We start from the raw sequence: 15,948 nt of genomic DNA, 5'->3' as shown, positions 1-15,948 counted from the left end.
AAATCACAATAATCACATCTCATGACATTTTAGAAATAGAGCATGTCTAGATCATCTTTAATTCAAATAAATTCATCTTTTTAGGATTTGAATTAGCATTATATTAAACTAAACATTACACTCTTTACTGTTGTATATATACTTTTTATATTGCCTTGTATATATATTTTATATATGCCACTTTTTGTTTGCTATTTTTAACTTTTGTTTAGCTTGTTGTGTGTATTGCTGCTGCTGCACTGCAATTTCCCAGCCTGGGATCAATAAAGTATATCTATCTATCTATCTACCGAGGAAGAGTGGACTTTAAATGTTGTTTGAGTATTAAATTACTTTGTTAACAGTTAATTCCAACTCTGAATTTAAGTAATACCTATACCAGGTTAAGATGTTTCAAACCTTGAGGCACTGTACATTCACCTCTGCACAAGAAAAGGCGCTCTGATATTTTTCATGTGATTTAATATTACTACATGTACATCACTACGGTTCAAAATGCTCCACTTGCTGACAAACACACACAAACACATCAGGACACTGGAATTACTTTCAATGAAAATGGAAACATTTAACAGGGACTTTCACGTTTTAATATATTGCAGTTTTCTCATAAAAAAGAATCTGTACAATAAAAAGCTGTTCCACCACAACAAAACATCACAGTTTTTATAACTTTAGTTTGCTGGCAGAAACCTCTTTGTGTTTCTTCTTCTTTACAGATGGATCCTTTGCACTTTTGATCTGACTTTTGACCTGGTCCTGCAGCTGAGAGAAGAAGGCTTGAGATGACCGCAGAGCTTTGTCCTTTCCTTCGTCCTGAAACAGAGGAATGCCGGGTTAGTCAAGTCTCCTTGGAAATTCTCTCCTCTGTGTTATCTCGGAATTAATGTAATGTTTATTTTGGCATCAAAAGCTGTGATGTAATGATCAAAGCAGAGACTCAGCAAACACTTAGACAACGCAAAATAAACACTCTGTGAAGGCAATATGCACCTAACACATCAGCTGATCCAGGACCGGTTACATATTCATCTAAACATTTTGTTGATTTGGTTAGGGAAGAAGTAATCAGACCACTCACTTGATTGAAATTACCAATACTACAAAGACACAGTTGTCTGTACAAAAGAAATCCTCCCTAAATTTACATCAAGTATCAAAAGTGCCTGTCATGCAGAAAAAATGGCTTCTGTCAATGTTATATGGCTACATATAACATGATGCGATTACCATTTCTGATACTTTAACATGTAAGCAACGTTTTAATGTTGTAGTGTTGAACGAGAGGCAGTCATTTTTAACTATTTCATGTACTTATACCCTGAGACAAATACTGGCTCTGAATGTATACTGATCTGTGAAAAAACACCCACCTTAAGTATCGTGGCTTTGCCTCCTTTTGTTAGTTTCTTCAAGTTTTCTGTGACTTCAGCCTTTGATGGCTTCTTGTTCTCTCCAGCTACACTGGCCTCTCTAAGCTTCTGTCTCTTTTCTTTCTCCTTGATCTTTAGGCGCTTCACCTTCTTCTTGTGGCGTCTCTCGCGTTTCTTGTCTGTTGATGTCTTCTCACCATCACCCAGAATATCTCCTGCTTTGTTCTTCTCCTTTAGTTAGAGGAGAATATTATTAGACAAGCTGTGTAAATAAATATACCAAGATCAAAATATGTGTTTGAAAATGGATTCACGACAAACCTTGATTTCTTCTGGTGCGAGCAGCGTACCATCACTGGCGCTGACTGGAGCCACCTCCTCCATTGTAATGGATGGCAGGTTAGACACCACTTTGACCTCAGGAATGTGCTGTGGACAATAGGCAAGATTAATGCACCAGCTTGGTACCCCTTAACAGTGAATCATTTTCTCAAGGATATGTTCAAATTATCAGTTTGCAATTTAAGTTTAGTATTAAGTCCAAAAACTTTAAATGCATAAGAATCACAGATTAAATTACAGATTTCTGATGAGGTCTGGCATGCACACATTTTCAAAATATTTCTTTCATAATAAATCTCAGTATTTTCTGCGTATTTGGCAATTTTCAATCAGTGCTGTCAGACAAAACTCACAGGTTTAGGCGTGAAGTGGAAGTTGGAGAGAGCATCCAACTTTAGGAATAGCGTGTCCATAAGTTTTTGAATTTCTACATGGGCTGGGTTCTCCTCCTCCTCTGTGTGTTGCTGAAATAAGAAACAGAATACAAAAATCAATGCAGGACGGGTTCATATGTGTTGTAGTAACAGTGAAAACAAGACAAAAGTCAAACCTGATTCTGCTTGAGGTATTCTTGCTCATAAATTTCCGCTAGACTCTGTTTGCTCTTCTCATGGTCCAACGTCAGCCTCTTCTTGTACTCAAACACCTCCTCTTTGGGTTTCTCCTTGCGGACCACATCATCAAACGCCTTGCAGAAATACAAGCCAGAGGTACTGGATTATAGTCAGGCAACAACAACAAAAAACAACCCATATATTTCATAAGACAAAGTAAAACACAAGTTATTGTGACTAACCTGATCTTTAATTCTTTGTTTGATGATGTCTTCCAGCTGCAGCGTGGTTTCCTCTGTGATAGCAGGAGCTAAAACAGCAAAGATAAAATGTTTTTGTTGAATTTTAAATAACACACAGAAAGGAATTCTTACTATTTTAACCGCTACCTTAATCAAATAACATGAACATAACATTGGAGTCACCCACCCATCCTGGATGTCTGGTCAAACTCCACATCTTCCTCCAGCATGCTGTTCTCTGGACGAGTCTGTGCCGTCACCTCTCCAGACAACTGCCAGGGCTTCTCCCCAAGAGCCGCTTTCTCCAACTCCTCGATCTTCTTTGACATCTGCAGGTTAGAATCATGACAGGATGTAATAACAACTATTAGCAACAACGCAGTGCAAGGGGTTGCATTCAGGTACAACATGACACACAATCCAAGAAGTGCAGCTCCATGTGTTCAGTGGATTTTCAAGATTCATTAGACATGTCCCCCTTTATGTTAAAGTGATGGCAACTGACCTCAGGAGTATCAAATATTTTCAAACGATAGCCATTCCTACAAGTAGCACTGCTACATTAATACATTTCAAACCCAATAATTATGACTGTTGCACCACATATAAACCACCAAGACTAGCAAATCAGATTGGTTACATTTTACACCTGGTTACCTTCTCTTGCCGTTTCTCAAATGATGACTTTGATTCAGACTTTGCTGAACTTGGACTTTTTCCTCCAAAAATTTCCTCCATGTCCTCTCCCTCGCTTTCCTCGTCCCCAGAGACGTTAAAGGTCACTTTCTTACGAGATGCTTTGGACTGACTTCTCTCTTCATCCCTGGCACAAAGACGAACATGCTGGAATCAACTATCCCCTACTAAATGTGCTCCTCCCACACATAATCATACACATTACATAATTTTAATCACACTTACTCATCGTCATCCTCCTCTTCACCATCATAATCATCTTCGTCATCCATTTCTTGTTCACCTGCTTCCTGGCTTTCATGGCTTTCATCCATGCTGTCATCCTCACCATCTGACTGGTCATCTGCTTTAGCTGGTTCGCTATCCACAGCATCAAAGAAGTCCTTATACTTGAGATTCCTGGAGCTTTTTGCCTGTCAATATCAAGAAAAATCCATACATTTCCTGTATTCTGCACCAACAGGACACATTAAGATATATGAAAATAATTGATAAAATACATACAGAGCTTTTCTTTTGCTTTTTGGTTGAAAGCATTTGATTTAGGTCGAGGTCGTCATCCTCATCAGAGGGCAGGTCCTGAAAGTAGTCTATGTCATCCTCGTTCTGATCCTCCTTTCCCTCTTGCTTGTCCATATCATCAAGAAACGATTCCATCTCTGACAGTTTGAAGAACTTATCATCAACCTCAGAGGGAACCATCTTTGTTTTGGAGCTCTTCCTTCCAATATCTTTCTTCTGTTTTTCTCGCTTCTCTAAAGCATCAACATCAAAATCTAAGTCAGAGTCCTCATCTGTGTAATCCTCCGCCTGCACAGCCATTTTTTTCGACCGTATGGGTGGTTTCTCCTCCTCTTCGTCCTCATCTACACTGTCATCATCAGTCTCTACTTCTTCCTCATCGCTACTCTTTTCTTCCTCTTCTTCCAACAATGTTAATGTCTCATCTGACAAAACCTCGTCAGTGGCATTTTTAAAGTGTTTCAGTACAGCATTGTTCTGCAGCTCCAACTCCTGCCAGATCTGCTCTTCATCAAAGTTTTCCACCACCAGCTGAGCCAGCGGGCTGCCTTTATAATCTGCAGGCTCCTGAGCTTTGTGGAGGTCATACAGGGTCTTAGTGAGAGAGATAAAGTCTGCTGCAACTCCATCTTGAAGGCTGAAAAGGTGGGAACACACAATCAGTATGACCAGTCTGGTGCATTATTAAAAGCATCCCACTGTTTTTTATTTTATTTTATTTATGGAAAAGACACCCATAAAGATGTACAAAGATCTGTGAATCGGAATCTTCAATGCTGTGGTTCAGACAAGTACTCACAGCAATTTTTTTAAATTTATTTTCAATATTATGCTGCTAGAAACCAAATTTGAGTTTACATTAAGGTGTTATTCATTCAAGACATTTCTTCTGAGACTGCTAAATCAATCTGATTTCAGGCAGACAACATTCTACATTATTTTATATTTTTGTATCACAATCCCATCATCACACACTCCATCACGTGCAATATTTCTTAGCTTTGTACTGATTATTACGTATCACTTGTGTCAGTGCTGTAGGGTAGGATAGTAAAATAAAGTCCAGCAGTACAAGCATCCTTGTGTTTTCTGTCGTTGTTTTGGAATTCATTAAGAATAATAATAACAATGCGTATCATTGTTATTATTATTCTTAATGAATTCCAAAACGATTCCAAAAAGAAGATCGGGTTCCTCTTTTTCTAATCTAATGCAACTGTAATTTCTGCGCAAGTCCTCTTTTTAAAGACATAATAATTTGTACCATGACGTGAATTGTTACAGTGAAACAACGACTTGGTAAATAAAAACTATCCTACCTAAACCCGTCTGAAAGTATGCAAGACGTTAACTGTGACAGCCTGATACTCATTTAACGAAACACGGTGATAAGCCAGAAGTTCATGCAGTTAGCTTTAGCTAACATCGTTAGCTAGCTGGACCTCTTCTCATCAAAAAAAGCGTCAAAGTGGTTACGACAACCGCTTTTTCAGCATCTTAAGCATAAAGACAACAAACACTTGCCTAAGAAAGTTTTCTGGTTGTGTTGTGTTGGCATTTAGTTCCTTTACACACTCCTCCAGCACGCTCCGCACATCCCCACTAGCCATCATTTCCCCCACATGTGTGACCCTCTGTGTCGCAGGTAAACAGGTTCTCCGAGAAACTTTTCCGCTGGTTTATCTGGTTCCGGGATTCAAACATGGCGTCCGCCGTGCTGAAGGTTGCAGGTTTGTTTGTGTCATTAACCATCTAACTTCATAACACATGCTTTTTGTACTGTATTCTGCAATCACACATATCAGTATGGTCCACCTCTCGTTTATTACGGAACTTTAGCTGCGTTAGTTTATTGTTTAAGTTGAGCGCCACGTTAACGTTACATGACGGATTGCTACTGCGTTTGAGTACTTGGTGCTTATCGGATTTTGCGTCAAAAAAGTGATGACGGTATTTACTTTATTGAGGCATGACAGAAAGCAGTTTAACCTGATCTCAGTCCAGTCTTATATTCATCAGTGTACGGTCTTCTTCAACTCAGATTTTAAATGATATAACTGAAACATTGGTCAAACCCACAGACTTTTATTTTTAAGTCGGGTGTAGAATCCTTAGTTTCCAATGTCCAACCAAAGTGAGGTTGAATTCGGGATAAATGTTAATAAAGTAATTCACGACAGAGTGAAGTAGAGTATTACCATCTGATGGGTGTCTTGGGTTCACTCAGTGAATACCCCACAGCTAAATTGAGGAGCTGAAACAATTGGTACAGAATATTCTGTTTGTTGCTGGAATAAAATATTTTTTTCCAAACCTTGAAGCCATTTGAAAGGCAGAGAAGGAAAAGCTGCATGTAAGAACTTTTTTTCATAATTAATCTCACTATATTTAAATGTGTCTACTCAGTGGCAGGTCTTTCCAAATGTTCTCGTCTCACTCTCGTGAGGGCACATTCAATGACGGCAGCCCTCCATCAGGGCATTCCTGGCTCGTTGTGGAAACTCGGGAGGCTGAACCACATTGCCATCGCTGTCCCTGACATGGAGAAGGCCACGGCTCTGTATCGGGATGTGCTGGGGGCCACAGTCAGTGACAAGGTGCCCCTGCCTGAGCACGGCGTCTACACAGTGTTTGTGGAGCTTGGCAACACCAAACTGGAGCTGCTGCATCCTCTTGGGGAGAAAAGCCCAATCGCTGGTTTCTTACAGAAGAACAAGTCTGGAGGGATGCACCACATCTGTATTGAGGTGGGATTACTCTCACCTTATTAAGTACATATCAGTATTATGCATGAACCTCCTTAATCCTCACATAAGCTTGAGTAGAAGTTACTCACAGCAGGTACAGTAACTAAGAAACTTTATATGGGTGCAAGTGTGCCAGCTTTTGCCATCTTTTTTTCATAAGACATTTTAGACTTGTAGTACTTAAAAAAAAGCAGGTGTTCCACTACTGATAGCTCTGTTCTATTCATCTGTCCCAGGAAGCTGTGACAATGAGCCAGCATGTACAATACCAGAGCCCTGTACCCAGCTAAACAGAATCCAGCCATCGTTAATTTTATTATTTTCATCTACGCTGCTCCTGCTGTGTGAGCTTAATAAAGTTAGTTTGGTTGATGGACAGTGTGCTTCATCTGTCTTTTTGAACAGTAGCATGTTGCACGTTGCCTGCACGTTGTCTGCCATGAGAACGACCTAATGTTATAAAGTTATGGATTTAATAAACTGGGAATAAAACCATAGCACATTTTTGCATTGGGTCTGCAGTCTGGAGAGAAATTGCACTTTTGCTCCAGCTTTTACATTTCAGTGGAAGACATATTGTGCTTTCATACCTAACATCTTTGGAGGGAATATTGATGCATTTTATAAATTTATTGAATTGATGTAAAGTCTAAATTATAAAAAATAAATATTTAAGGGTTATTGGTGTGCTATTGAGAATGTACTTGGGTTTGGGACTGAAAGAGGTAGCATGTCATGTGTTTTTATGCTGGGACGTGTGTCGATGCTTAGAGTCGCACCTTTTGAACCTCAGTTAAACTGCTTCGACCTCTCTGTTGTATTATTAAAACGGTAAATTTAGTATGTTTTCTGCATTTCATTCTAGTGCATGTTTAAAGATTGCGGATATGATCGAGTAGATATCAGACTAATCAAAGGTTAGACAAATAAACAGTAGTTTTCCTTCTGGTTGCAGGTAGACGACATTAATGCTGCAATCGTCGACCTGAAAGCGAAGAACATCAGAACTCTGTCAGCAGAGCCCAGAATAGGTGCTCACGGGAAACCAGTGATGTTTCTCCATCCTAAAGACTGTGACGGTGTGCTGGTGGAGCTCGAAGAAGCGTAAACACCTCAGTTTGACAGGAGAACATTAGGAGAACAATTAATTCCTAATTATGTATTCTACAGTCAGTTTGAGAATCACGATGACAACAAATGTCCATTTTGTAATGTTGTTCTTTATAGAACCTCAGAAAGGTGCCTCAGAGTTGCTCTTCCTGTTCACTTTCAATGCTGTTCTTGCCTCTTCCCGTTTTGTTGGTAATAAATTATGATATGATGTGCGTTTTGTTGTTTGTTTCTGACTGTTTTTAATGAGTGTCTCTTGGCATTTGAGTTAGAAGATGTCTTCTTTCCACTATCCCAGAGTATTATTACTTCATACAGTATCCAGTACATGCTGTAGAAAGAAACTTGATTTCAACACAAAAGAATTTTGTATTCACTTTGCAAGTCCAGCTGAGTTCCCATTCGGTACTTTAAAAGGGAAGATATACTGAATGATAGTGTTATGTTTGTTTTATAATGCGTGGGATTTTGTATTTTAACCATAACATGACTGTTCCAATTTACTTTTACACAATGATGTCACTGTGTTGATACAGATTCCAAAATGAAAAGGGCTCGAATAAAAAAGTTAACACTCTTATATTTTCTTCATGTATTTTAACGTGTACAGGCCATGTCTACAAGTAAGATTTGACTCCAACAAAGATATCACAAACTTGGGTGCTTTTTAGGAGAAACACAAATAAGAAACATCATTTTAACAATAAAGTTGGTCAGAAATCTGAAATTGTCCACGTGTAATGCAGATGGTGTAACTTATTGTTGAGACCCATTTCTTTTGGCATGCCGTGTACTCAGTGAATATAAAAACATGGATTGTTTTTCCTTTATTGAGTTGATTATTAATTATGTATCATTTAAAACATGCTGAAACATTTTTATCTCTGGCAGTGCTGGCAGCTCTTAGAACACAAATAGAGGGTGTGAAACTGCTATTAACCACAGGAACAAAGAGTCTTTACGTCTGAAATGTCTGTGATTACAAAAGGAGTGGAACAAATGGTGACGCAGGTCTTCTCTCAAACATTTCACCTGTGCTTCCTGTCAAATGTCAAAACGTTTCTGAGTAGGAATAACCCTGATTAGTTCTCCATTTCCATATATGTATATATATGTGTGTATACACTTAGGGACCGTTGATTAAAGGAGATCAAAACTATCTATGAAATGCCCTGACACAAAAGAGAAAAGTGGCAATCTGCTAATGCCTGAGAGACACAAAGGACAGCTGATAATAATTAGTCTCACTTCAAGCTGCTTATTCTGGATTTTTAGTGTATATTTACTAGAAGCCACAGGCTGTGAAGAAAACAGTTATTAAGTTCTTCACGTTCAGATAAATATTGTGATTATTTTCTTGATTACCAGTTTTTGGACTGTCCTTCAACTTCCAAAATGTTGCCCTCCATTAGTCTAAGTACAACAGTTAGACCTTTAAAAACACTTCATTTTCAAGGATAGAAGCAAATCCTATAGTAGAGCTTTTGGACATTAACAGAGATTATGGGGACTTGAATTAAAAGTTCCTACATGCATAAGCTTCTTTTTTCTCTGGTACTACTAGTGGAAGTGAAACAGATCACCCGTACTATAATTACCCCTTTTTGTCATTGTGAGAGTTGCTTTTGTTCTTTGGAAATGGAGCTCAAAGTAAACTATTCAATCGGTCTACTGTTTTTAACATCAGACAGAATTAAAGACATTGAGACTAATCAGAATCCAGAGGGTTTGTTTTATTTGTTTTGATGAGCACATCCTGGCATAAAACAGGGCAAACACATAGTAATGGCCGAGGCATTGACAGAAGAGAGAGAAATGCAAAATACAGCAAGGGGGGTTATACAAGCAACTGTAATGTAGTGAGAATAAAAATTAACATGCTGTGATGTAAGAGTTTCAACTGACTAGCTAGTATCATGCAGATTGCCTCATATGCCAAAAACATTTAGAAGCAGGATACAAATATACATATGTAGAAAGCATTTGTAAGTGTGATCTGCAGGAATTTAGCTGCTTTCTTTGCCCAGGGTGTGCTTGTCAAACAGGTACTCGGCCATGCCGTTCTGAGGAGCTCCCATGCGGCGCAAGTTGGTCACCCAGTCTGCCAGTTCTTTGATGGACTTCACCTGCTCATCTAGGTAGTGTGTCTCAATGAAATCACACATCTGAAAGACAGGGAGAGTTCAAACAAATTAGAGCTGAAACACACACACAATCACTGAATTTAACTGAACAAAAACACCTAAATTGACTGATATTTCCGTTTTGTTTTCCTGTTGAAATATTTCCAGATGTTACATAAGAGCAGAATTTTTGTGGTGATTCTATTCTGATGTCAGGTGTTTTTCAATCAGTTTGTGAGCTATGGCTCTGGCTGAATCACTGGATTTAAAAGAAACCTGTACGGAAAATTTACAAAAACAAAAATCAATTCAACAAACTGCTATGCAGTACTTGCAAAATACTTGATGTGTCGCACCAAAACAGATGTTTTCACATCTTGCAGAAAATGAAAACAGGAACCTGCACAATTTGCATCTAACGACAATGAAAAAATCCAAATCTATATCTCAAGCATGCAACCAATGTGTGTGTGTTAAGTGTTTATTCTCTAAAATGGAACACAAACATGTTTGAAGACACTTCAAGCATCAAGCCCTGGATTAATACTCACATGTGGGTCATTGTGATCAGAGCAGAGCTTGTGCAAGTCCAGCAGGGACTGGTTCACACTCTTCTCAAGCTGCAGGGCACATTCAAGGGCCTCAGTACCGCTGCCCCACTCGTCCCTCTCTGGCTTCTGTAATGAAAATCAAGTCAGGAAAAGGTAAGAGGCCATTGTTGATCATTTCAAAGTGGGTTTGCAGTTTAACGTTTAACTCAAACGTTAAGTGGGTTGTTTGTGTGTCATTGAAAGATAAGCAGCACAGCACACACACGCCCTCAGTATCGTTAAGTTTTTATGCTGCCCTCCCAACATGGGCCATGTGATAGCCCAGAACAAGAAGTCTCACGCCCAGTGTTTCAGTTAAAAAACAAACAAAAAAACAAAAACCCACATAAAAACAATATTAGACCAAATGTGAGCTCATACCCTGACATCTTGTAGGAATATCCTTCCTCCCCTCTGGTTCTGCAGTTTCATTAGCTTCTCAGCATGCTCGCGCTCCTCATGTGACTGATGACGGAAGAACTTGGCAAAGTTGTTCAATGCCTGATCATCCCGATCAAAGTAATATGCCTGCAATGAGGAAAGAGAAGAATGTAGGTCTTCTCAAAACCAATCAAACAACCAACCGATTATTTCCCTCAGGTGCAATCCTGTAATGTGGACAAAACATAACACATAACTACCCAGCTGCCAAGATTATCACACACAGCTAAAACCAGACAGGCACAATTCTGCGATAAAAGAAGAACATGAGCACCTGTCAAACACAGCTTTGCATTTATTATATTTAAGAAAAGTGAACTGCTGTCTCAAAAACATCTAAACTGAACAAAACACTTAAATGTATTTACTATAAACTAATAAATCCATTTTGAAATACAAAAATATGTAAATTTAACACACGAGGTATGGAAACATTTTTACAAAGCCGCACTTTGAGCGAAGCACATGTTTTCCAGGCAGACGATGCACTCTCTGCCCCGTCTCTGTATATGTTCTTGAAGGGAACTTCAACCTTTGCTTTATGACTTTGACAAACAACATTCAGTTCAAACACATGATAATCAAACTCACACTAAAACCTGAGCTGGGTTTCTCGAGTTAATTTTTAATGAAAATGGCTGCTCCGAGGGTGGCTTTTGTTCACCAAGGCATTGGGTTGCCTTACTATCCTCATCCAGACCTCCCATGCGATTCGTTCATCCATCTGAAGCATGTTGGCACAGTGGCAACACTTGTGAAGATAAACGCCACACAAGCCCACTCGGTGTTGCAGTTACATAACCACAGCAGAGGAGTTAAAAATAATTAAAAATCACTTCTCCATATTAACTTCTTTCAATGTAACTGTTCCTCTTTTGTTCTACCTGTATTATCATCAGTTGTTCTGCCCTGGGTTTTCCCCCACTCATTTCCACTCACTCAAATGCTTTTCTACTGCCTGAACGCTTTGCTCGGTCGACCTACTGGACTCTCACCATGGACAGGTAGACGTAGGAGGCATACAGCTCCAGGTTGATCTGCCTGTTGATTGCAGCCTCGCAGTCCTGGTGGAAGTTCTGTCTCACCTGTGAACTCATTGTTCTAAAACACAGCGAGGAGACAAACAAACACTAAATTACACAATTCAAATGTGAGTGTAAATAAAAAAATGAACAGATATATCACAATTCAGGCGCAAAAGGTTTAGTCCATTACTCAGTCGTCTACTTCAGTTAATAATTCCAAATTATTTATCAAGCAAAACATTATGTGGTTTCTCAGTTTTCCTGTTTAATACTTAAACGTTTTTTTTTATTCAATTACCTCAGTACTAACAAGGGTACATTTGTTAAACAGGCTACGTTAAACAACAGTTAACTTCACAGCTGGTGTATTTTTTTAACCAGCTCTAACATAACGGTTACAGATGTGTCAAAGGTCGCATGTAACTAAGAATTAAATAAAGAGAGCTTAAAGTCGCAAAAACAGACGGTACTTAATCAAAGCGTTTTCCTTGACAGATGCAGTGTTGTTGTGTGTCACGCCTGGCACTGAACAGATTAAGCTGCGTAGCCAAAGTCAACTGCGCCAAGGCCACACTAGAAGTAAACAATTGCATCAGTACTAACGGCACTACAACGTGTTTTACTCATCTGATCATCTACCGATATTACCGCAGTTGTCTCCGTAGGTCCATCAATGAAATACACATGAGAGAAAAGATTATAGATGTACTCTTACCAAATCTTGTTGGCGGGTCTTCTTGTGAGGATGACGAAAAACTGCTCGAGTCGCTTGCGTCGTTAGCAAAACAGTTAGAGCTAGCTAGAGAGCTAGGAATGTTTACGACGAATAAGCTAGCGTTAGCTGATGCTGTAATAATAATTAAAATTTGATTAGGTGTTGTCGATGGTAGGATTATTTCAAGACAGTTGAAAGGTTGCCGTTCAAGCACTGTTGAAGCAGGTAACCTTCACTGTCCGCTGGCCAGACGATCTACTGTGAATGTCGGCCTGAAAGTCGACAAATAAGCAGATGGCATGGGCCGTGACGTCAGTGACCGGAAGAGGGAGGGACAAGCATGCTAGGACACGAAGGCTAATCCGAGAACTGCCGCGCCTAATATATAATACATTTATATAAATATTCAGAGGCGTCTTTCCGTAGTGAATCGAAAAGAACATGTAGCCTTAAACTTTTGTAGTGTTTCTGTATTTGAGTAATTTTGTTATGTGCTACTTTATACATCCGCTTGACCACACTTAGGTGCCTCTTCATGGGAAAATATGGAACTTTTGACTCAGAACTCAAGAAGAACTCAAGAATGGCGAATGATGTATCCAAGATTTCACTGTCTAACAGTTTATAAACCGAGCTAGGGCCGCCTTGTTCAGCTACAACATTAAAATGCATCAATGAAAATAATCCAGTAGAACAACACTTGGAAAGAAGCCTTTCGGCACAATGACTACTTTGACACTTTAACTACATGTTGCTGATAATACTTAAGTAAAACCCTGATTACAGTATTTTTCAAACCGTGGTAAAAGAGGGGTTTATCATTTAAGCTTCTAATGAACCCATGGACTAAAGTTCAGTAAATTAAAAGTCTACCGTTTTTCATACTGTAGAAACAAAACACAACTATGCTGATAGAATAGTTAGGATTATGTTTCAGTGCCCCATCTCATGATTGTGAACGAGTAAGATACAATAGATTACTTGTTTTGACAGGATATTTAAAATTACAAACATTAGAGTGTGAGAAAGGGATACATTTTTTAGCCTAAAATCACAGGTTTATATCAGACATTCGACTCAAAAACAAACAAACAAATATGTAAATAAAATAAAAAGTAGAGTTACCATCTACTCGCTCATCTTTGAACACATTATATGATTCAGCTCTTTTTTCAGTGGCCTTGCAAAACCTGAAAAATTGTGTATTAAGCAACAGTCTTGTTGTCATATACCAGGACATGACTAACTGTGTTATTGAGACATGCTGTATTAGTTTCCTTGATAAAAGTTTGTAGCGTAATCTTCTTTCGTCTGTACTCAGAGGTCACATTGTGACTTAGCAACTTTGACAGATTTGAATGAGTGTGTTTAGTTTGACAAGTGGGGACACAAAATCAGTTAAATAAAACCTAAGAAATGAAACAAAACACAATTTTCTGTCTTTTTAAACATATAATTAACACAGTATGAAAAATGGCCTTTTCTGTCCTTCACGCTGCAGTAACTTCTGTAAAGCTTGTATCACCACCGTTTATTAGATAAATTCCTTTTTCCAAGTGATGGCACTAAGAGTGTGAGTACACCCTATGTTTAAAGTAATAAGTATCAGTTCCTGTAGAGAAGTACGCAGAATGAAACACACATGAACCAAAAGTTTAAAATCTGGTTAAAGGTCTGGTGTTGCCATGTTGATCATGAACATGAGCACATGACATTAGAGAGGGGAAGTGGATAGAAGGAATTCAGTATTGAAAAGAGTTGCCTGTATTATTTGCTGGTTTTGATGTCATGACTAACTGACAGCTGAACCATACGAACTGGGAATATTTAGTGACACGTGCTGACCTGAGTGAAACTTACTATGAGTGAAACATTGACTTTGCTTTTCACATGTTTCAGGTTAATTACTGGTTACGATTGTTGTTAAAATTAAAACAGCTGGACATGTATTTTGTGCCATCTTTCAAATGCGTTTTGTAGATGGATTTTTCCAAGCGAACCAAAAGTCTACTTACATTGTGTATAATCTTCAATAAACCTTGACTGGTATTCACATCACATTTTCAAACATCCCAGCTTATACAAGAGTTTGGGAGGGCAGATAAATTCAGCGGTTGAAAGTAACTTAATATGTTTACTCAAGCAGTGCACTTCAGTACAATTTTGAGGTACTTTCCTTGATTATTTCCTTTATCTGCCATTTTAAACTCCACATGTCAGACAGAAGTAGATTACTTGTTACTCCACTACATTTGGTAACTTCAGTTACTTTGCGTTTCACGTTGCTACAAAATACAGTCGACAAATAAATTGTGTATACATTATAGGTTACGACTGGACTGATCCTCGGGGTAAATATACAAGCTATCAGTATAATATAAAGTAAATGAAGTTATCTACATCTTTACCGGTGACCTACACATTAATGTGTCAATAACTATAATCCAGTAATATATATTATTCAGAAATGGACCATTCTGCATGGGTATTGGTACTTTAAGTAGCTCCTGTGTTAATCCTTACACAAGTAAAAGTCTGAATACAGTAATTTGCCTTGAGTATTTCTGCACTGTGTGTGTATTCCTACTTGAGCAAGAGACGAGTATTTATTCCACTACTGAATAAATGGAAGCAGAACATGATAAGCTAACTTTTGCCCTGAGACTGAGAGACCTGTCGCCCTCCTGTATGAGTAACGACACGAGTTGCCACAGCAACAGACAACACACAGCCCTTACAGACCATCATCATCATCATCATCACCTTCTCATTTCACTTCAGGGCAATGACGTGTCCATTTATCCTTCGTCAGATTATTTAGCTAGTGGAAAATTGTTTCTTATTCACAAATCGTCGCTGTGTGGCCTGTCGTTCAACGCGAGTTTAAACCATAAAATGGATTTATCTGAGGTTTCAATGTGTCTGGCGTCACTTATCACGTGATCACGTGATCAACCCACTGTGGCCGACAAAGAAATGCATGCGTGCGAGTGTGCCAGCAGGTCACCTGATCCGCTGGGACGGGTTTTTTTTTTTAAACCGTAAGAGTAAATAATGCAGACCACAGTCTGTCGTAGAGATCAACGCTTATCCTCATATATGTAAATCAAAGTATTTCAAACAGTGCCTGACATGGACGATGTCTCAATTTCCTCCTGTGTGGGATGCAGAATTCAACAGCGCCATCTGCTGACCACTGGACTCCATTACACGACTCAGCGACAGGCTGCAATAGTTTCTCTGACGTCCTTTAGCTGCACAATTACTGAATTTTGCCACAAAGAAAAGCACTGTCAAGCCAAGAGTCAGACCTCTTTTAAACTGGTTAGATTTGTTTTTGATTATTTGAAAAAAGGTCCTCATAACAAAAACTGACTGTGTTATCTAGTCAAAGCAATTTTCTGCTTTGACGAGCGTAAAAACCTCAAGATACAAATGGCTGCTTTATAATTTCCCCCCCCTAGAAAG

The 15,948-nt window shown here is 38.8% G+C and overlaps 3 protein-coding genes across 3 annotated transcripts; 1 reads left to right on the top strand and 2 right to left on the bottom strand.

Moving 5' to 3' along the window:
• Positions 1 to 445: 445 nt before the first annotated feature.
• Positions 446 to 5,401, bottom strand: mphosph10 (M-phase phosphoprotein 10 (U3 small nucleolar ribonucleoprotein)). Its single transcript, XM_046389439.1, has 11 exons — positions 5,254 to 5,401; positions 3,712 to 4,366; positions 3,433 to 3,620; positions 3,169 to 3,334; positions 2,699 to 2,840; positions 2,512 to 2,579; positions 2,266 to 2,403; positions 2,069 to 2,179; positions 1,695 to 1,802; positions 1,374 to 1,604; positions 446 to 816 (listed from the first exon to the last, which is right to left on the bottom strand). The coding sequence occupies exons 1-11, from the start codon at positions 5,340 to 5,342 to the stop codon at positions 667 to 669; spliced, it is 2,046 nt and encodes a 681-aa protein (XP_046245395.1). The 5' UTR covers positions 5,343 to 5,401; the 3' UTR covers positions 446 to 666.
• mcee (methylmalonyl CoA epimerase) lies at positions 5,306 to 7,801 on the top strand. Its single transcript, XM_046389463.1, has 3 exons — positions 5,306 to 5,459; positions 6,136 to 6,476; positions 7,432 to 7,801. Exons 1-3 carry the CDS (start codon positions 5,432 to 5,434, stop codon positions 7,582 to 7,584), a joined length of 522 nt encoding a protein of 173 aa, XP_046245419.1. The 5' UTR covers positions 5,306 to 5,431; the 3' UTR covers positions 7,585 to 7,801.
• Positions 7,802 to 9,298: 1,497 nt separating this feature from the next.
• Positions 9,299 to 12,797, bottom strand: fth1a (ferritin, heavy polypeptide 1a). Its single transcript, XM_046389451.1, has 5 exons — positions 12,481 to 12,797; positions 11,736 to 11,841; positions 10,681 to 10,827; positions 10,261 to 10,386; positions 9,299 to 9,751 (listed from the first exon to the last, which is right to left on the bottom strand). The coding sequence occupies exons 2-5, from the start codon at positions 11,835 to 11,837 to the stop codon at positions 9,593 to 9,595; spliced, it is 534 nt and encodes a 177-aa protein (XP_046245407.1). The 5' UTR covers positions 11,838 to 11,841; positions 12,481 to 12,797; the 3' UTR covers positions 9,299 to 9,592.
• Positions 12,798 to 15,948: the final 3,151 nt, after the last annotated feature.

This window comes from Scatophagus argus, chromosome 1 (genome assembly GCF_020382885.2).
Source record: "Scatophagus argus isolate fScaArg1 chromosome 1, fScaArg1.pri, whole genome shotgun sequence".
NCBI classification, from domain to species: Eukaryota; Metazoa; Chordata; class Actinopteri; family Scatophagidae; genus Scatophagus; species Scatophagus argus.
This window is presented reverse-complemented; position numbering and strand designations above follow the sequence as displayed.